Below are 17,975 nucleotides of genomic sequence, written 5' to 3' on the forward strand. Positions count from 1 at the left end.
TTATGAATTAGATCCTGACAAGTTTCCATACCGCTGTATAATCTCAAAACCTAATTGTGAGCAGAGAATCTTCCTTATTCTCTCAGGCGAATGGATCGGTATCTACCTGTTAAATAATTGCAAGGCGTTAATGACAAATTGCGCCGAAGAGGGTGAAGTAAATTGGATTTATATTGTACAGAGACGAGTGGATTTTTTTTTCTCCAATAACGTAGAAGCACAAAATGCGACGGAGATTAATGCTTAGGATCTTAAAATATTTTCGATAATTTACATCAAAAAATGGAACAATCAGCGGAACGTCGTCAATCATTTTTTCTCTGATCCATAATACGATAATTTCATTACATTGTTCTTACCTCCTATGATACTTTAGACCTAGTACAGAAGCTTCTGATAGAATTGTATAAAAATCGATCCAGCAGTTTTTGAGGAGTGGGAGTGAAATTTCCGAAAGACCAAAAAGTCGACTGGCCGAAAACTCGACATTGTTAAGATACGAATTCTAAAATAACGAAAGATCAGTGAAACTAACATTTTACTTTCGATAAATCACTAAGTCGAATAACTGTTTTCCGAAAGGTTAATAATCCGACCGGTTTTTTATTTGAAAAAAAGTTTTTCAGAACAGTTTCAACGCCGCGAATTAATTGAAACTGGTAGCAGATACGCTTTCGCTGCTTTGGTCCCTTTGTATAAATAAGATTCAGCATTTTGAATTTCTGAATTTTTGATCTTTCGCGTTGATAAAATTTGCATTTGTGAATTTTTGTACAAATTACGACTCTGAGACTTGAACACTCGACTTTTCCAGTATTTAATATTTTTCCCAAATCGATATTTTGCTCTTCGTAATCTTGCTTATTCTTAAGAGTTCTTTTCGGTACGAATTTACTTCCACATATTCGCGTTCTAAATTTTAATTTTTTTATAGTACACCTTGTCTTATTTATTGCCTTTCTACGTTTTGGACTTTCGTTAATTTGACTTTTGGCATTTCGATCCATCGACCTTTTCCATTTGGTTACCATCAGTCGCAAAATTCTCAATGTTAGATTTGCAGGAATATTTGGAAATCTTATTGTTCAACCCTCCGTGGTCACACTGAATCGAATTGAAAAGTTTAAAGTTCCCTCTGTAAGTAGATACGAACAGGCTTTGAATAGCAGCATCGATTTACAACAGGTTTCCATGAAAAACCCGTGAAAAAACATTGATAAACACATTCATATTTTTACAATTACATGTTTGTTTTGATGAGTCATTGGTGCTGCACGAATCGTTTCTACAAGTAAAAAGCTCTATGAATTCCATCCGACATGCGGTGGTCTCACAATTTCATTTGCACGGGATCGCTTCTGCATTCGGCTATTCTACAAGATCGTTTGCACAGGTTCGTTTCTACACGCTGCAATACTACATGAGCAGGTTCGATTCGTTCATACAATTCGTTTCTACGCTGTCGTTTCTCTAGATTTGTTTCAAAATGAGCAAGTTCAGTTCGTTTCAACGGGTTTCCTTTTGTACAATGTAGATTATAGGACAACCTCAGAGATCGTAACCAAAGTATACACTTTCGTAGACTTCGTCCTGTAGGTAAATCTGGTTCTATAAAAATAAACTCGTAGAATAACAAACCTAACTGGCACACGCTAATTTGCTCAAATGTAGAAACAAACTTGTGGAACCACCGCGTGTGAAATAAATGTATCATAGAACCACCGAATGTGAGGTCGAACTTATAGAACTTTTCCCATATAGAAGCGATTCCTGTTAAACTCGTTCTCACTGTTTTTGTCACTCGAAAATATACCCGCTTCAGATCTGAGAATAATGAGCGATTTTCATGTGCTCACTAAAGGACTAATTTTTGCTTCGACGAACGTCTCTTCAAGTGTGAAAATTTTTTACCTGTGAAAATGATCTGAAAAAAAAAGAATTCCAATAATCACGATATTTCGATGAAAGATTGTTTTTTTTTCGGAACTTATTTCTTCATCTCTGTTCACCATTCAGTTATTTGATTCCGTACGTGAATGCGGTTGTTCAATATACTTCTATACCCAATATGCGAATCAATTTTTTTTTTTTTTTTTTCGAACCGATCGGACCTAGATTGTTGCAATGACAACGATTCAAAAAAGGCTCGAGTCATTTCGACCCAGTGTAACAACGAAAGCTTGGAATAGTACATCATCCTACAAATGCAGAAAATATGTGATTTTCAATGACTGTGAAGTTAGCAACGTGAGCCGCGATCGGCGGGTGCAGCATTTGCATGGGTCAGATATTACCTATAATCTACAAGTGTGACACACGTGATTTTTTCCAACACCTGTAAAGGGAAGTTTGATTTAAGAAGCCACGAAGGTGCCGCTGGCAGTGTGTAAAATATCGGTTGGATAATTACTTGATGACACAGTGCGTGAAATCAAGTTATTAGTAAGTGCGCATGCGCCAAAGAAAGCCATAGTGCGGAACATCGAGCATTTCAGATGTGCGCATGCGCCAATATCTTTCAACCGCACTTTACGCATGCTTTTCATGCTTCTAAAATCAAACTTTCCAAGCAGGTGCTGGAAGAAATTCTTGCCTTCTTCTCGAAAAATGTCAAGGATATTTTGAAATTCTAAGACAGCTTCAAACTTACGGCTAATTTGGAAAAATCGGCTTCTATTCGTTCGCAAAAATTGGTCTATTTATAACATAATAATACGATTATATAATATAAATAACGTAATCATTTCTTTTTTCATATTTTTTCTGAATAGTTTTTTTTCTCTGTAGGTTTATTACACGTCTAGCAGTTTTGCGCACACAACATGTTTAATTATTTAGAATCTTTTCAATACGTCGCATGAAATCTTTCGATTTCTTCGAAGTTCTATTTTTTTTTTTTTTTTTTGTTAGTTCATTTTTGTACCTTACAATTTTTGAATTTCCACGTCATAAAGTCCCATGAAATATGGAGAGGTCTTTGAAATCCCGTGATGTCCGGCGAAATTTTACTGTCTAATTCCAAGAATTTTGCCGAAATCGAAAATATGCTGATGTCTCACAGAGTCCAATTTCCATTAGATAATATATTCTAACGTCACGCAAGGTCTCGCGGGACTAATGAAATAAATTGATGAAATTTTGCGCATCCTTCGGTTGTCGTTTTGTCTACGAAATCTCGTGAAAGCCGACGAAATCAGCTTATCAAAAATATCGTGAACTGACAAATATTTTGATGTCTCATAAAGACTTTATACACACTCTATTCTCACGGAGTGTAGGATAACGGCCCGTACATACACATGATATATAAAGTCTTGCGAAGTCATTACGTAAAATCTTTTGAAAGCCTGCGAAGTTCCGAAAGTCTGTTCGGAACGTTTAGAAATGTATGAAAAAAAAAATCCACGAAATAGTTGTTAGTCTTGAAACGTGGCGTTAAAAAATATTTTGAAACCACTATAGTTCTTCACTGTTTTCTTGTTGAAAATTTGTTTTGAATAATAATAAATAAAAAGTAAGAATCGAATGCCTTGAGTTATCAGTAAATTTCGCAATTTCTCTGAAAGTCATCTCTCTGGTTTCGAACCTCGTTTAACGAACACTTTCTGTGATTTTGATCAGCCAGGGAATTTGAGGATGAGAGCGGTGCCCGGTTCGTATCACGTTTTAGTTTCTGATTGGATTTTGATGCAGATGAGCCGCCGAAATGCTGGCTTCTTGCAACCGCAGGACGTGTAATAAGAGCAGAGAGGTACGTGGAGTTGCCCCTCGGCAATATTACGCCCACATAGCCATAGCGAGTACCTTGTACTCTCACACACAATCAACGCGGATTGCATGCTCGTGAATAACTTTGACTTTCCTCGCTTGATGCGCCCTTATTCAATAATTCATGGATGTATATGTATGTACAAGGTGTGACGTTTTTGCGACACCACGTAGCATTTATTCATAACAATGTCGCGGCATATTCCACGTCGTTGTTACCTAATGTAGGGTGGTTGGTTCGAAAGCAACCTTTCTCTACATCTCTTTCACTCGAAAGACTTGTTCTCCATAGCGAGAGAAAAAAATCGAGGAAAGATATTTCTTAAATGCAATCTCCTAACGGTAAGCTTTACTCTCGGAAACCAAAATCTTTCCATTAAAATCAATCGTTGAAAAAGGTCATTACTTTCGATGTGTCTTTTTTTTTTTTTTAATTCCATTTGTAACCATTCAACAGCATTTAATGATACGGATCCTCGATCCTCGAAGTATTTTGTAACGATTTTAACTTTCTGCTAAAAGTGTAGCACGAAGTTTTGTTGTAAGATCAATAGTTCATCCGCTAAGAATATTTGAAAATACATTTTCGTACGAAAAAAAAAAAAAAAAGATTCACTTTTCTCTGAAGATATTTGTATAGATAATCGATAATTGCTTCGAAACTTGTTATGTGTACTTTTTCTGTAATGTCAGTACTTCAGCCTGTTCAAAGACGGATTTCCACAAAAAACTCACTTTCTATCAGAGACTTTTAACTTTTAAACCATTTGAGCTGCAGGCTTCAGTCACTGCAAACTCATAAAAAAAAAAAAAAAAAAAATTGATGCTGCATAAAAAATCCTTTCACGATGAAGTCCGTATCAATAACCATGTCTAGTGAGTGGGAACAATTGAAAGAGGAATATATGACATCTTATTGTTATTCAAATGGCGAGTCTTCGAGTTTCCAGAGCAAGCTTTTCAAATTGGGTAGCTACATCCTTTCACCACGATTCTTTTATTACGATCTACAACAAGTATTTTAAGCGGAAGAGTAGAAAAAAAATACCGATATATGTGATGTATTTTCATACACCTCACTGTTGTTATGATTATTATTATTATCTGTTAAGGATAGGAACGCACGCACGCCTCTACGCATTGTAATTAGTTAATTATATGAAAGTTAATATACACTCACCGATACAAATTGCGTTTGCAGACCTGAACTGCTGAGACTTGCTAAAATTGCTTCACACTGATACGAAGTGTATTTTTAGCCACTCAAGTCCATTTCACGATTCGTTTTAATTCAATTTCGTTCATAATACATTTTCCAGGATATTATTTTTTCATGACAATTTTCGCGAAAGTTGACGATATATTTTTTTTCCTGATTTATGCTTTCACCTTTTTTTCCCAGAATGTTTCAGACCTTGTACTCGAATTAAGAAAACAAAACAATTGTAATCGTACTCGAATCGTGCCAAATATTGCAATTTTTGTACAGAGATGATGATTATTATTATTATTATTATTATTACTATTAATATTATTGTTCGTTTTCCATATGCTCTATTTCTTATTTATGCAGTCGTTGATCCGCAGTTGCAACTATGAACAAATTTCAAAAAAAAAAACTTGCTCGACTGATAATTAATGCCAATTGTTTTTGTTGAAATTCAGTGAATATTCTTTTTTTCCGTCCCTTTCATGAACAGGCAAATTAGGTTATATCGCACTGTTTATTTTAAAATACAAACGCTTGTTTATACACGTTTCAAAATTCCTGTAGAGAAAATTGAAGCCACGCTGTCGTCAGTTAATCCCGCAGAGTTCTGCATTGTAACAGTTACGAGTAAACATGTATATAAGCCTGTTCTCTCGGTTCAGCGAACCACGATAAGCACATCCGGGAATATTGTAACTCCGGACCTTTTTCCACGGTACACCGAAACATCAGCCGGCTATGCTATATGCTATACCGTTGGGAAATTGAGAAATAATTAAAATCAAACAGAAAACGAAAGGCAAGAAAAGAACGGAAAAGGATAAAAATAGAAAGAGAGAGAGAGAACGAAAGTACGAATAACAGGAAATTAAACGAGTAACTAGATAGCCGTCTAACTCCGTACGTAAACCTGGATATCACCCGTGAATATTTATTATAATTTATCATGTATTATACGCAGTAATATATTAATAAATATTCTATCATATGCGCATACAGATTATAATTATAAGCCAATTTCATCGATAAAAAGGCGATTCCGATCACTGCAAAGTAATAAAACAGCGACAACAATAATAGTAATGATAACAACGCCGCGTATATCATTTATATTATTATTACTATTGTTGTTATTGTTGTCGTTTTGTATTTCGCATAGTATATGTACATACGTGTATATTTTCTACGTGATATTTACGTGATTAATTATGCTGCGGCAGCTGAAAAGCTTCTTGTCGTACGACATTTTAGTACGTACCTCAGGGTGTTTAAAACAGTCAGAATAAATCAAAACCCGGGGCGCCGGAGAGATCTGGAAAAGAATTTTTCTGGTTCTAGCTTCGATCGATTCGTTCGATTTCCCAACAAACGATCTGCACAGATATTCTGATCAAACGTTTCACCGTGCGTGTAAACTTTGGATAAGACGAGAAAAATCCTGGGGTGAATATTATATCCCGAGTGGAATCGCTTTCGTCGCGAGACTGCTGGGAGATTTTCGTTGATTCGAAAGATTTGGAAACATGCTGAGAAAAAATGATATTCGATGCAATTTTTTCTTCGCTGAAATCATATTTTTCAACCGGATTCGTGTTTCCGAGACATGAAATTTTGCGGTATCATTTCTCCAGCCCGTAAATATTTTTTTCATTCTTTTATCGAAATATACGTTCCTTGTTGGAGTAAAATAAATTCCCGGTATTTCTTTTTTTTTTTTCATTTTTTCGCAAACAGTTTCCGCAACGCAAATTTTTTGTCAATTCGACTATTTCCAAGAGTCGTTTTTTCAAACACCCCGGTACGTACGGATTGCGCAGCTCTGCTATGGGCTAGCTTTGTTTCAATCTTTTGAAAAAGCTCGGTTGTTCATTTCAAGCGTATAAAATTAACCCGACTAAATACTCGGTCCTGCATGTAAAGCGTATGAACTTCTATGTAGTGTTGAAATAGGAATTCAGCGAGTCACGCGAGCGTGTCAAGCATATTCGTCCACCATGACAATCGTCTTATCAGTTTCATTTTTTTTCTTTTTATCCTTATTTATAGAACGTTATGAAAATTATATAAGATTATAATAATGAAGAGAAGCGGAACGAAAAAAAAAAAGATAGTAAGAGAAGAAAAGGATCTCGACACATTATTTACACAATTAAACGAAAATGTTTTTTGGTATGTAAATTAAAGTGTAAAACCGTACTCGAATATATTTTATTTGAAACCCGAAGATTCAATCCGTATCACAGCCTGTCAAAATGCTTTCTTTGCTGAGGAATGAAAAACACTCGACATAAAAAAAAATACACCATTCACGATACAAAAAAAAAAAATATCAAGTACCAATTGACGTTAATTTTTTGTCATTAATTTACCTCATTTCGACGGCGAAATAATAACGATATTTTCTAACGCCTGAATCTTGCCAAGAGTTTTACGAACAAACATTGAATCAATAATATAACTCACTAGCATATTGAAAACACTTGAGAGAAAAAAAAGAACCGAAAGCTTGACACGTCGCACTCGCTGTGAATTTGAACTCATACAATAAGGAGGAAAAAAAAAAAAAAACAAGGACTTCATTTGATCCAAGTAGGTTAGTAATTACTTGTATGTGTTATAATTATATCAAATGAGTGATCAACTGCAATCAATTAATTCGAAGTAATTTGTAAGCTTTTGTTGCATTGATTAATTCGAGAAATACTTGACTCGGCTAGATATTTACTCGGATCAAATAACAATTTTTTTCAGTGCAGGGGTTGGAATAAATGGAAGAAGGAAATTACAGGTTCAGTGAGTAAGGCCAACATTTGGCAGAATAGAATTATAGTGCATACCTGTAAAATAAAATTCGACCGCAGTACACCTGGAAAAATGAAATACTAGAAAGCGACCAAATTCTAGTTGTGTATAATCAACGTACTAAAATTTTATCTACCAAAGATGAATGTTTAGTTGAACAAAAGAAGCTCTTTACAGCCAAAAATTTATGTTTAGTTGAAGAAATTTTGTCACATTCGTCTGAAATGAAAACTGTTTTAAAATTGAATTGAGCTGTCTAGCCAACGGAAAATAGATATATCTTGTCAATTTTACGTATTATTAGAATCGCAAGATATGAAGATCTCTATGAATACAAAAATATGAAATTCTGGAATTATGAACAAAGATAGATACTGAGATATCGATTTTACATTTCAAAACACTTCAAAATAATCCAAAATCCAGTTGATTTCTCGCACTTCACTCCGAGATGGCTCATTTTATGCAAAAGACTATTTTTCACGGAGCCACTGGCACAGATTGTTTTTTTCAATCGTCAAATCAATGTTGATCCTTCTCAACCATAATCAATATCGGTGCGATGTTAAGAAAATTTAATATTTATCGATGCCAACGTGACATAAAAAAAAGTTTTTGAGCGAATTTCAAAGGCGATAATCATCCAAATGAAATGAGCTTTCGTAGAGTGAAATGGAATAAATTTACTGGATCTTTGACCAACATTTTAAAGAGATTTTAAACAAATCGTCTATATCTATAAGCCTGTATTCAGAATACTAGTTTTTTCCAACTTTAATGTTTTCAAAGGGATCTTGAAATTCAACAGAAAAATCTAACGAACACTCGATGCGCGATTATATCTGAGAATAAAATTGATGAAACGTATCGATTTTTGGCCAATGATCTTCTTCAAATCTATTCACTGTGATATTAAATTTTCAGCACCATCGTACACAACTAAGCCATTGTTTGCTTCTGGGATTCCATTTCTCCACGTGTGACGGTAAAACGGATGAAACCGTTACAAACGATATGTAATAAGAAATAATACCGGACAGGAGGTAAAAACAAAGGGTGGTAAAAAACGTGAATTTCGCAACGCGAAACGAACTATGCTTTACCTATTTTAGGTGTGATTGCGCGGCGAAGCCGATCAGCCCGGATCAGGCATGCTTGAATAAATGGCGATAAAGAGATAGGAGAACGGTATTGATACCCTTTCGTCGGGGAGTTTGTTGTGTGCTGTGATTGTGTGGTGATGTTTGATGATGGTGATGATGATGGTTGTGCCTGTGGTGGTGGAGGTGCTCGGGGTGGTCTGGGTCATGGGGTTCGAGGTCGGGGGTGTAGTCATCTTGGCGGGTGTGGGGCGGGGGCCGCAGAGTACCTTGAACCGGAGGCAGAAGCCGCTTGTCGTATCTGGTCGACAGCAGCAGGTTGTCCAGGATTTCCTTGTCCGATTTCCCCTCCTCGAAGCTGCAACACAATCAATTATAGACGTGTCGAGGATCCAGCGATTTTCCAGGCTCCTTGGAGGCCCCGAAAATCGTCGATCCTTTTCCTCTTTCCTCTATCTCTCAACTTCCGATCACTTTTTAAATTTAACCGACTCTCAATTAAACGCTTTCGCAATTATTTTGTTTTCTTTCTTTTTTACACACGCACTCAGAGCCAAGTTTATTTTAATTCAAAGACAAATTTCTTCAGATCCACCTAACATTTGTACTTGTGATACTCGACTGAGCAAATTCTCATTCAATTGAAAATGATATTTTGATCGATCTTTATTATTCAACTTGAAGGATTTGTTTTTTTCTTTCAGCAATACGTGACACGTGCTCATTGTCTAATATTCACATGCCTTTCGCAAAATTATTTGTTTCAGAGACAAAATCCGGTCACTTAAATATAACGAACAATATTTATTCGTCACATCAACTAAATCCCTTGAAAAGAATTTTTTTTTAGAAATCATGGCGTTTTTTTTTTTGCAGTATAAAATTGTGTTACTTCATTTGAGAAAATATTTTTATACAATATATAACTTGTCTCTGAGTGCCGTTCAAGTTCAATCTAGCTCTAAAAATACCTCCTCCGAAGAAAGAAATATTGAACCTACTGAACACTTTAAATTCGGAAACACAGATCGATGAATTTTTTTCTCTTCTTTAGAATACTGCATACAAAACCGTTACCTACTTTGCAATTGATACACTTATGCTTACAAATGAAAACCTTTGCGGTTATCGCCAACTTATTTCAGATAATTTTAGGAAAACCCTTTCATAAATTAAATGAGAGCTAAACACACTGAAAATTGGATCAGAAGTAGAATCTTGGCTGTATCGAAAAAAAAGGAAACAAAAATTTACTCTTTGTAAAATTGGGTGACGAACAACCGAATTTTTTTTATTTAGTGAATAATTTTCAATTTCGTTTTCCTTCTGTATGAAACTCAACTTAATTGACTTTGATTGCGCTTTTTAAACTCAGACTTTTCCATTTTTTCTTTTCTGTGATTCATCAATTTTTTTAACTTTACTGTACGCCAGATTTATCCCATTGGATGTGTTGAAAATTATTTGAAAAATTTTGAATCACGATGCTTATATACATTTCAACGGACCATTTATTTCAACGAATATGATTGAACTACCCAATTATGATTCCCACAAATCTGAAAAATCGTCTAAGAAACAAAATTCATAATTTCACGTGCCGTTTGATAAGACATAAGTGAAAACTCAAATTAAAATCGATTTAGATTGCTAAAGGAAACAGAGTAAAATATTATACCTTCTATTAGCCTTTCAATGCTCTGCAAACAAGTTTCATTGAAATATACCTATATTATAAACTGATTCTATACCTACTATGCACAAGTTAACTCTCTAAGCTGCGTCTAATTTCAAAGAAAGATGATGAAAAAAAGTGAAAAAATCACGAAAACAATACCAATTGTCTGCAACAAACTATTATAACGTCTAAAAGAACTGCAGCTCATCACTTTTAGAATGATTATTGACTATACGTATAAGTATAAAAAAGTTAGAGAATATTTATGAAATTTGCATGTCGAGTATTCCATGCCAAATCAACCATTGTCTCAAATTTACCATTTTGAATTCAATTTTCGTTTCTTTTCACCCTTGTCTTAATTAAAAAAAAAAGAAATCGTATTACCTCACGTTTTCTCGCAAGTCGGAAATTATTTGTAATTTTTTTAGGCTTTAAAGACCGTTACTTCGTTTTCTTTTCGATCTATCTTATCGATTTTCACGAATTTTATGTAATAAACTTTTTCGTAATAGATCCCAAACGATTATTGATAAACAATAATCTTTTATAAAACTGGTGAAGATGGCAAAATTATACCTTAATGCGAGAAAAATAGAGTAGATGGAATATTAATGAAAAAAACTAAAAAATTAAACCTTGCAGCAAGAGAAGGGAATTGTTAACCCGTTGCCTTCGAAAGTGGGATTCGTTAGCAACATTAATTTGAAACAAACTTATCAACAATTCTTTTCCTGCAATAATGACATTTGGCATCTACTCTGAGTACAGAAAAATCGAAGATAAACACCGGTCAACAAATAAGATCTGAAGAGAAACAAAATGAAATCGAAAGCGCGCTTCTGTATTAGGATGACGATGTAAAGGAATGGTGGACAAAATCCGAAATTATGAGAGTCGAACTTCTACAGTAAAGTTAGCAAGGAACGCCCGACATTTTGTATCGCGTACAACGAACCCAACCGATAATTTATCAATCACAAAGATGCTGCATTAGGAGAAAGAAAAGAATAAAATCACAATTATTTACCATCGATTGTCATCGAAATGAAATTGCATTGAAAAATAATATAAATGAATCCTAAATAATAATTCGATTCAAATAACTTATCCTCTCCCAATCATTCCAATTTTCGTTACATGTCACATTTCAATACACTGAAGTGAACGAAAAAACGTAGTATGAAAAAAGGGTAAAAAATTTTCCGAACCGCTGCGAAATATAAAGAAAACAATTTAAACATATAATCTAATCACTGTGAACGAAATTTTTATAGCACATGTTACATCGCGTTGCATTATAATATATGTACAAATAAATGTCTGTATCACATCTATTCGTACGGGGGTGTTATTTATTTATTTATTTATTTTTTTTTTTCAACAGGGGTGTCAACGTCGCAACAAACTGTATGTATCGGCGTGGTTAATAACAATTGTATAAAATACGTACATGTCATCGGCGTGAGCCAGGGTCGCCAAGGTGAGGGTGAGGGTGAGGATGCAGATAATGGCTAGGGTGAAGGAGCCAACGAGGGAGGCGATAGACAGCGACAGGAGGGGGGAGACAGGGGGGCGGCTGCCACCACCTGCACGCCGCCCGAGCGCCGCCCAACCCATCCTATGTCATCTGCAATCCGACAAAAACAACAAGTACACCATGTATTATTTTTTCATTTTAGACTTTTCACTGTAATTTATTTAATTTTTTTTTTTTTTTTTTTGGTAGCATTTTCTTAAGAATCCTACTTCGTTCAACTCCTTCGAGAATCTTATCGACAATTACCAATCGTCACTTTTGAGATGAAGTCTTTGACGTCAATAGATCAAAATATTATACACACGAAATCGTTCCTTTGTTTCAATAACAAAAGGATTATGGCGAATAACGAAATACAAATTAAAAAGTAATGATAATTTATACTCAAAAAAATTTTGTGCTTAATTTTATTACATTCTGTTTCGGTTTACTTTTTTTTTTTATTTTTTTTTTTTTTATTTTTGTTCTTTGCCAGCGACGAAAGATTTTGGACGTTATCATTTTAGCTCAAAAGGATGAACGAAATCATTCGACAACAATTTTTGAGTGGATATTTATGGGTAAGAAGACTGGCCTGAACCGAAAGTTGGAAAGATTGTATTTGGAAAATATTAATATCTAGCAATGTCATTTGCACCAATTGTGGCGAAAACGAATGAACTAATGTTTCTGTTATACCTATGTGATGGAAATTAGTTTGGGCAAATTCTAAAAACACTAGCTTGGATATCAATAAGTTGAGAAGATGTTTTATAATTAGAATGTTAAAAGTAATTAATTAATTTAGTTTTTTTTATGCTTGTTCTGATATCCTCAGGCTCGTTTTGCTTGATGACCAGATCCGCGCAAATTGTCGGAAAAACATTCAATAAAGTTTACGTTACAGTATAGCTATAACGCGCAAATGTTATGACTGAATGAAATGTGTTGTCCGGTACTTACACGAGTCTATTTTTGAACTAACTATTTGTAAAGATGGAGATCTAAATGATATTAAGGTAAACGGAATACGCCCAAAGAAATTAGAATCGAATGAAAAATAGGAAAAAGATACCAATCGAGACGCTTTGAATGTTCTGATTATAAAATCCTGCTTCAAACTGTTGATATCTTATCTTGCGTTGTGCAAATTTGTTGTAATTTATATCAATTCCGAAATACGGTAGGAATGTTGTTCCATTCGATGATCTTTGGCAGAGAAAAAAAAAAAATTTGAATTAATTTCCTCGGAATACGGTATACTGGAAATGGAATAGAGTATATAATATGATCGTTCGGAGTACGAATTGTCGATAGTACAAAACGCCACACTCAGGTCGCACAATTTCAAATTCGTAATAATTTCCTCACACTCCGCACCGCTTTGTATTAAACCAGCAGCCAAGCCTGAACCAAGTTTGTATCAGTTTGCTGAAAATTGGTTTGACACTTTGCCACCGTCGCCGGATTTCGTCCGTGGCCCATAAATACTCTCGACAGCGATAAGGCGCGTCGGCCTGCCGAGAGCTTCGCTGTAAGCTCAAAGCTGGGGGCTTGATGTGCCTCTTTTTTATCCATTCACAACTTTCGAACGAGCGGTTTTACACTTGGGACTAAATTCATGCGTCGCGCGTATTCGGTTCGCACTTTTCCAGTTATCGGGGCACGGGGTTGAAATTCCGAATTGAAAAAGTTCCGAAAACGTAAAATTCTCAATTATTTGGCGGCGAAACTTAAAGTGAAAAAATCAAACTTTGAGGAAATGTCGATACTTCGAATGGTCCGAAACCCGACGCTCAAAGTTTCGGATGGGCACAATTCCGAAAAGGCGTAACTCCAATAAGTCAAGGTTTCGAAATTGCGAAAATAAGAAAAATTTAAAATCTGAAACATCGAAGTTCCCGATGATCAAAAATTTTTAGTTCTATGAATTTCTAACTTGGTGAAATTTCACCACTTCGAACAATCTTTGTTTTGAATTTTCGGTACTTTTTACGTTCAGACTCCTGGTAATTCTGATTTTCGGTTTTGCTGATTTTTTCAGTATATTTGAATTTTCCGAATTTCACACTATCGAAACTTTATTCTTCGGAACTTTGCTCTATCGTAACTTGAATTTTCGGAATCTTGCATTTCTTGGAAACTTTGTTGTTTCGTCAAAGTTCGAATTCCTTACTTCAAGTTTCGCCACCAAATAATCCGGAATTAAACCCTTTCGCAACTTTTCAAATTCGGAATTTAAATCCCGCCCCGTTATAAAACATCGCGGCGAAGTAGTTCGACAGCACGCTGCGTCCGGCCCTCCAGTAGTAATTCCAGCGTTGGTCAGACACGGTTTTATCAAACCTGTGGCGCCGAATCGTGACGGTTGTTTTACTGCCGACTCGCCGGACGCAGCGGACCGTTGGACGCACTACTGCGGACAGTTCTAGAGGAGAATATGAGAAAAATCGAGGTGTTTCGGCCTCGCGGTAGATTTTAGGATGCGGTGAGTCGGGGATAAACATTTTACGTTGATTGTAAAGCGAGATTGTCGCAGATTGAATTATTATTATTACATTAAAATACGCATAAAATATGTTAACAAATCAAAGTGTAGGTACTGAAATTTTCAACGAGAGCTTCGATATCGATTTGTTATTTCAAATCGCACTAGAAAATTGTTAAAAATCTGATAGATTTGTTCGATTTCACTTTACCAATTTATCGAAGCAGTCTTCTTATAACAGTTGGAGATCCTACACTGCTATTCTTTGATTGGAATGAATAATTTCAGTGCAGCATTGAAAAGTGAATATTCAAAGACACCAAATTGATGAAAGAAAAGTTTTTGAGTGAAATTCTAAAGAATAGTCTTTTGAACAATATCAATCATCACAGAGCGAAATTGAACGACTTTAATACATATTTTAAGAGGATTACGAAGCGAAAAAAGGCCGAAAATGAGATAAAATTCAAATAGCGTTTGTGAAAAACTGAAAACTTATTGCAGCGCTTTTATTGAAATTTGAGCTATAAAACTGAGTAGTTGAAGTTTGAAAAATATAAATATTTACGGTAGATATTGGCGGATGAACAAGACCACGCGTCTCATGCGCCGTTCCCTTATTACCATGATTCCGAGTAACGGTTGGAGTTTTCGGTAATTTTCAGTGCCATTCTTTTGAAGAAATGTTTCTCTACAGACCGAACCTGAAGTTTTTGAAATAACATGTAAGTTAAAAAAGAAGTTACTGTTAAAATTTAAAAAAACCGAAAAATAAATGACATTTGTTGCGAAATACCAACAATAATTGTGAAAAAACTTTACGTATAGATAGATTCACTTTGTAGAGAAAATTGATATCTTCGTTCGAAAAAAAAAAAAAAAAATTAAGGCGATATGTCAAAGCGTTTTTGAGTTATCGTGGAAAAACTAATGACAAATGTTGTTTAGAGGGAAACGCGTGAAATATTTCCCACGCCCGATTTTTATCGACGAAAATATGACAAACAACCTAGGAATAACAAAAATTTCGTATGTTTTTTCAGTAGTTTATAAAGACGAATTGAATTTTGAACACATTTTCAACCGTCGAAGCCTTCCTAGTTCATCTTGAGCTGAATTTTGCAGAATTTTCAGTTTTTTTTTGCGCCAAAATGTTTGGAAGAGATTGTACTAATAAGATAAAAATAAAAAAATTAATAAAAGTTCCGATATTTTTCGCTTCCTAATCCCCTTAATATTACAACGCGATTTAAAATTAAGAATCGGTATCCAAGCTCTTGGCTACGATTCAAGTGTTTTGTTTTTTGTTTCCTTGGAAAATCGTCACACACACACACAAAATTTAACGAATGAAATTGAAAGTATTGATAAACAAATCGATCTCATTCATCAATTAATGAAACCAAAATAAAAATTGCAATTGAGATTCGAAATGTAAAACTGGACAGATAATGGATCGAGTTCTTTTGCACGAGTAAAGAAATAAGAACCCATAAATTAAAGTAACATGCTGTTTACAAACTTTTAAAAATGGAAAACACATATATCTTTGAGCAATTTTTGTTTTTGAAGATAAGATTTGCTTCGAATTTTTGGTAAACTACTGGATTAATTTCTTCCTCTGTGATTAAGATATTTAATGTTTCTATTTCGACGGAGAATTGTTTTGGTACGTCGATTTCAATCAGATCAACTTCAGTTCCATTTTCAACATCTATTCTGCATAATTTTCTTGTTACGACAATTCTTAGGTCAATAATAATGAGGTTGAATGTTGTAACGTTAATCTAACGATGCATTTTTGAGAAAAATCAAAATTCTGCAGCTTCGGGAACCTTCGAAATTAAATAAACCATACTGACTGCAAACAGATTAATATTTTGCAAATTCAACCAGTTCAGAATAATTCTGAATTTGTGAAATAATGATTTAGTGCCAACGTTTCGTTACGACGAAGTTATCTAGAAAAAAGAAATTCAATATTTTTACCTTCTCTTTAGTAGCTCTGACTTTTTATCCAGACAAATTTTTTTGCGATAACGTTACTGTCTTTTTCCGACGATGATATATTATATTTTTGTACGGAAAATACATTCTAGGGTTTTACATTAAAACTGTTGCTAAGTTTTTTCCGTCCTAGTCAGACAAGCTGAATACCTAAAAGAACAAATATAAGCAAAAAAAAAAAAAGTGAATGCCGGAGACTGTCGGAACGACTCTCGTCATATTATTATGCTACTCGACGTTTCGCAAAGCAGAATCCAGAGACGCGGGCAAAACGTCGAGAGGAATTTATCCAAGGATCTTTTTCTTCACTGACATATGAGATGCGGAAAAGCCTCATATAGAAAAGAGCTTCTACTCTTAACCCGACGTATTTACCCAAAGCCTGTATATATAATAAATTCAGAGCATAAATCGATCTCAACATCTCGCAGATGAAATTTTACCTCACGAGAAAAAATCTCCGTATAATTCCTGAAGACCTCAGATTGACGATTTTCCGAAAATGCTAAAAGGAAAAATCGAAGAATTACACTTTTAGCAAGGAGCAAGAGAAAAAAAAAATACAGATCGTAACATGTGAATTTTAAAAATTGTGAAATTTTTCTAACATAGATTACAATAAACGTAATCTGAAGAATATTTGAAAAAATTCAATTGTGCGGAGTGATCCGATATAAAGCACGGATTGGTTGGACAATCCGGATCAAAAGTTTCGAAAAAAGTTGAAAATCATTCAAAAAATATCAAGCAATGTTTTCCGAATTTTTTTTCTCCTTTTCTTTGTTCGCTCCGAAAATATCTTTTTGCTAAATAAGTTTTCCGTACCGATTCTCAGCATGCCGATTCAAGGCGTTAAAATTCCCGATGCTGAACAAGGTCGAGTCGGCGTGAAGCGTTGATTATAAAATTTCGCAGATACTCATCTAGAAATTCCTAGCCCCGTCGTTTCTCGCGTACCCGGCCGGAATCTTCGTCCTCCGTATGCCACCTCTCAACTTCTCTGCTGTAATCTATTGATCCCTCGGAATTCCCGTGTCGTCGACACAAAGGGCTCTGAGTATATAAGCTCGACGTAAATTTGTCGAATTTAACGGGTTCAACAGGATAGAGGAGCGAGCAAATAAAACGCTGGGAAATAACGACAAAACCCCTGAAAACAAGAGGTTAATTTCCAGAATTTCCCGCTGAAGTGAGCCCATGAAATATTAACGCGTAGAGTGGTTTTCTTTTTATTTTACTATTCAAATACCTGAAAAACTGAACGACCAATAAAAGCCAAAAACAAGGTGGTTGCTAAGCTGAGAAAAGCTGCGTTGATTCTGAACAGAATCGTGAAAATTCGTAAATACATTTCTGAAAATATTGCGGAGTGATTTTATAGACCTTAAAACGTCGAGATCTGG

At 34.9% G+C, this 17,975-nt stretch overlaps 1 protein-coding gene across 11 annotated transcripts in view; it reads right to left on the minus strand.

The window, feature by feature from the left end:
- Positions 1 to 17,975, minus strand: part of LOC124302033 (glutamate-gated chloride channel) — a 95,570-nt gene that overhangs the window by 32,238 nt on the left and 45,357 nt on the right. For 7 of the 11 annotated variants that reach the window (XM_046757787.1, XM_046757786.1, XM_046757785.1 and 4 more), the window contains exons 3-4: positions 12,012 to 12,188; positions 9,150 to 9,238 (exon numbers count right to left, since the gene is read on the minus strand). In XM_046757787.1, the coding sequence (XP_046613743.1) occupies positions 9,150 to 9,238; positions 12,012 to 12,178 (256 nt within the window). In that variant the 5' untranslated portion in view covers positions 12,179 to 12,188. Of the gene's footprint in view, positions 1 to 8,978; positions 9,239 to 12,011; positions 12,189 to 17,975 lie in introns of all 11 variants that reach the window. The other 4 variants (XM_046757781.1, XM_046757780.1, XM_046757779.1 and 1 more) reach the window with 1 other exon arrangement.

This window comes from Neodiprion virginianus, chromosome 4 (assembly GCF_021901495.1).
Source record: "Neodiprion virginianus isolate iyNeoVirg1 chromosome 4, iyNeoVirg1.1, whole genome shotgun sequence".
Taxonomy (NCBI): Eukaryota; Metazoa; Arthropoda; class Insecta; order Hymenoptera; family Diprionidae; genus Neodiprion; species Neodiprion virginianus.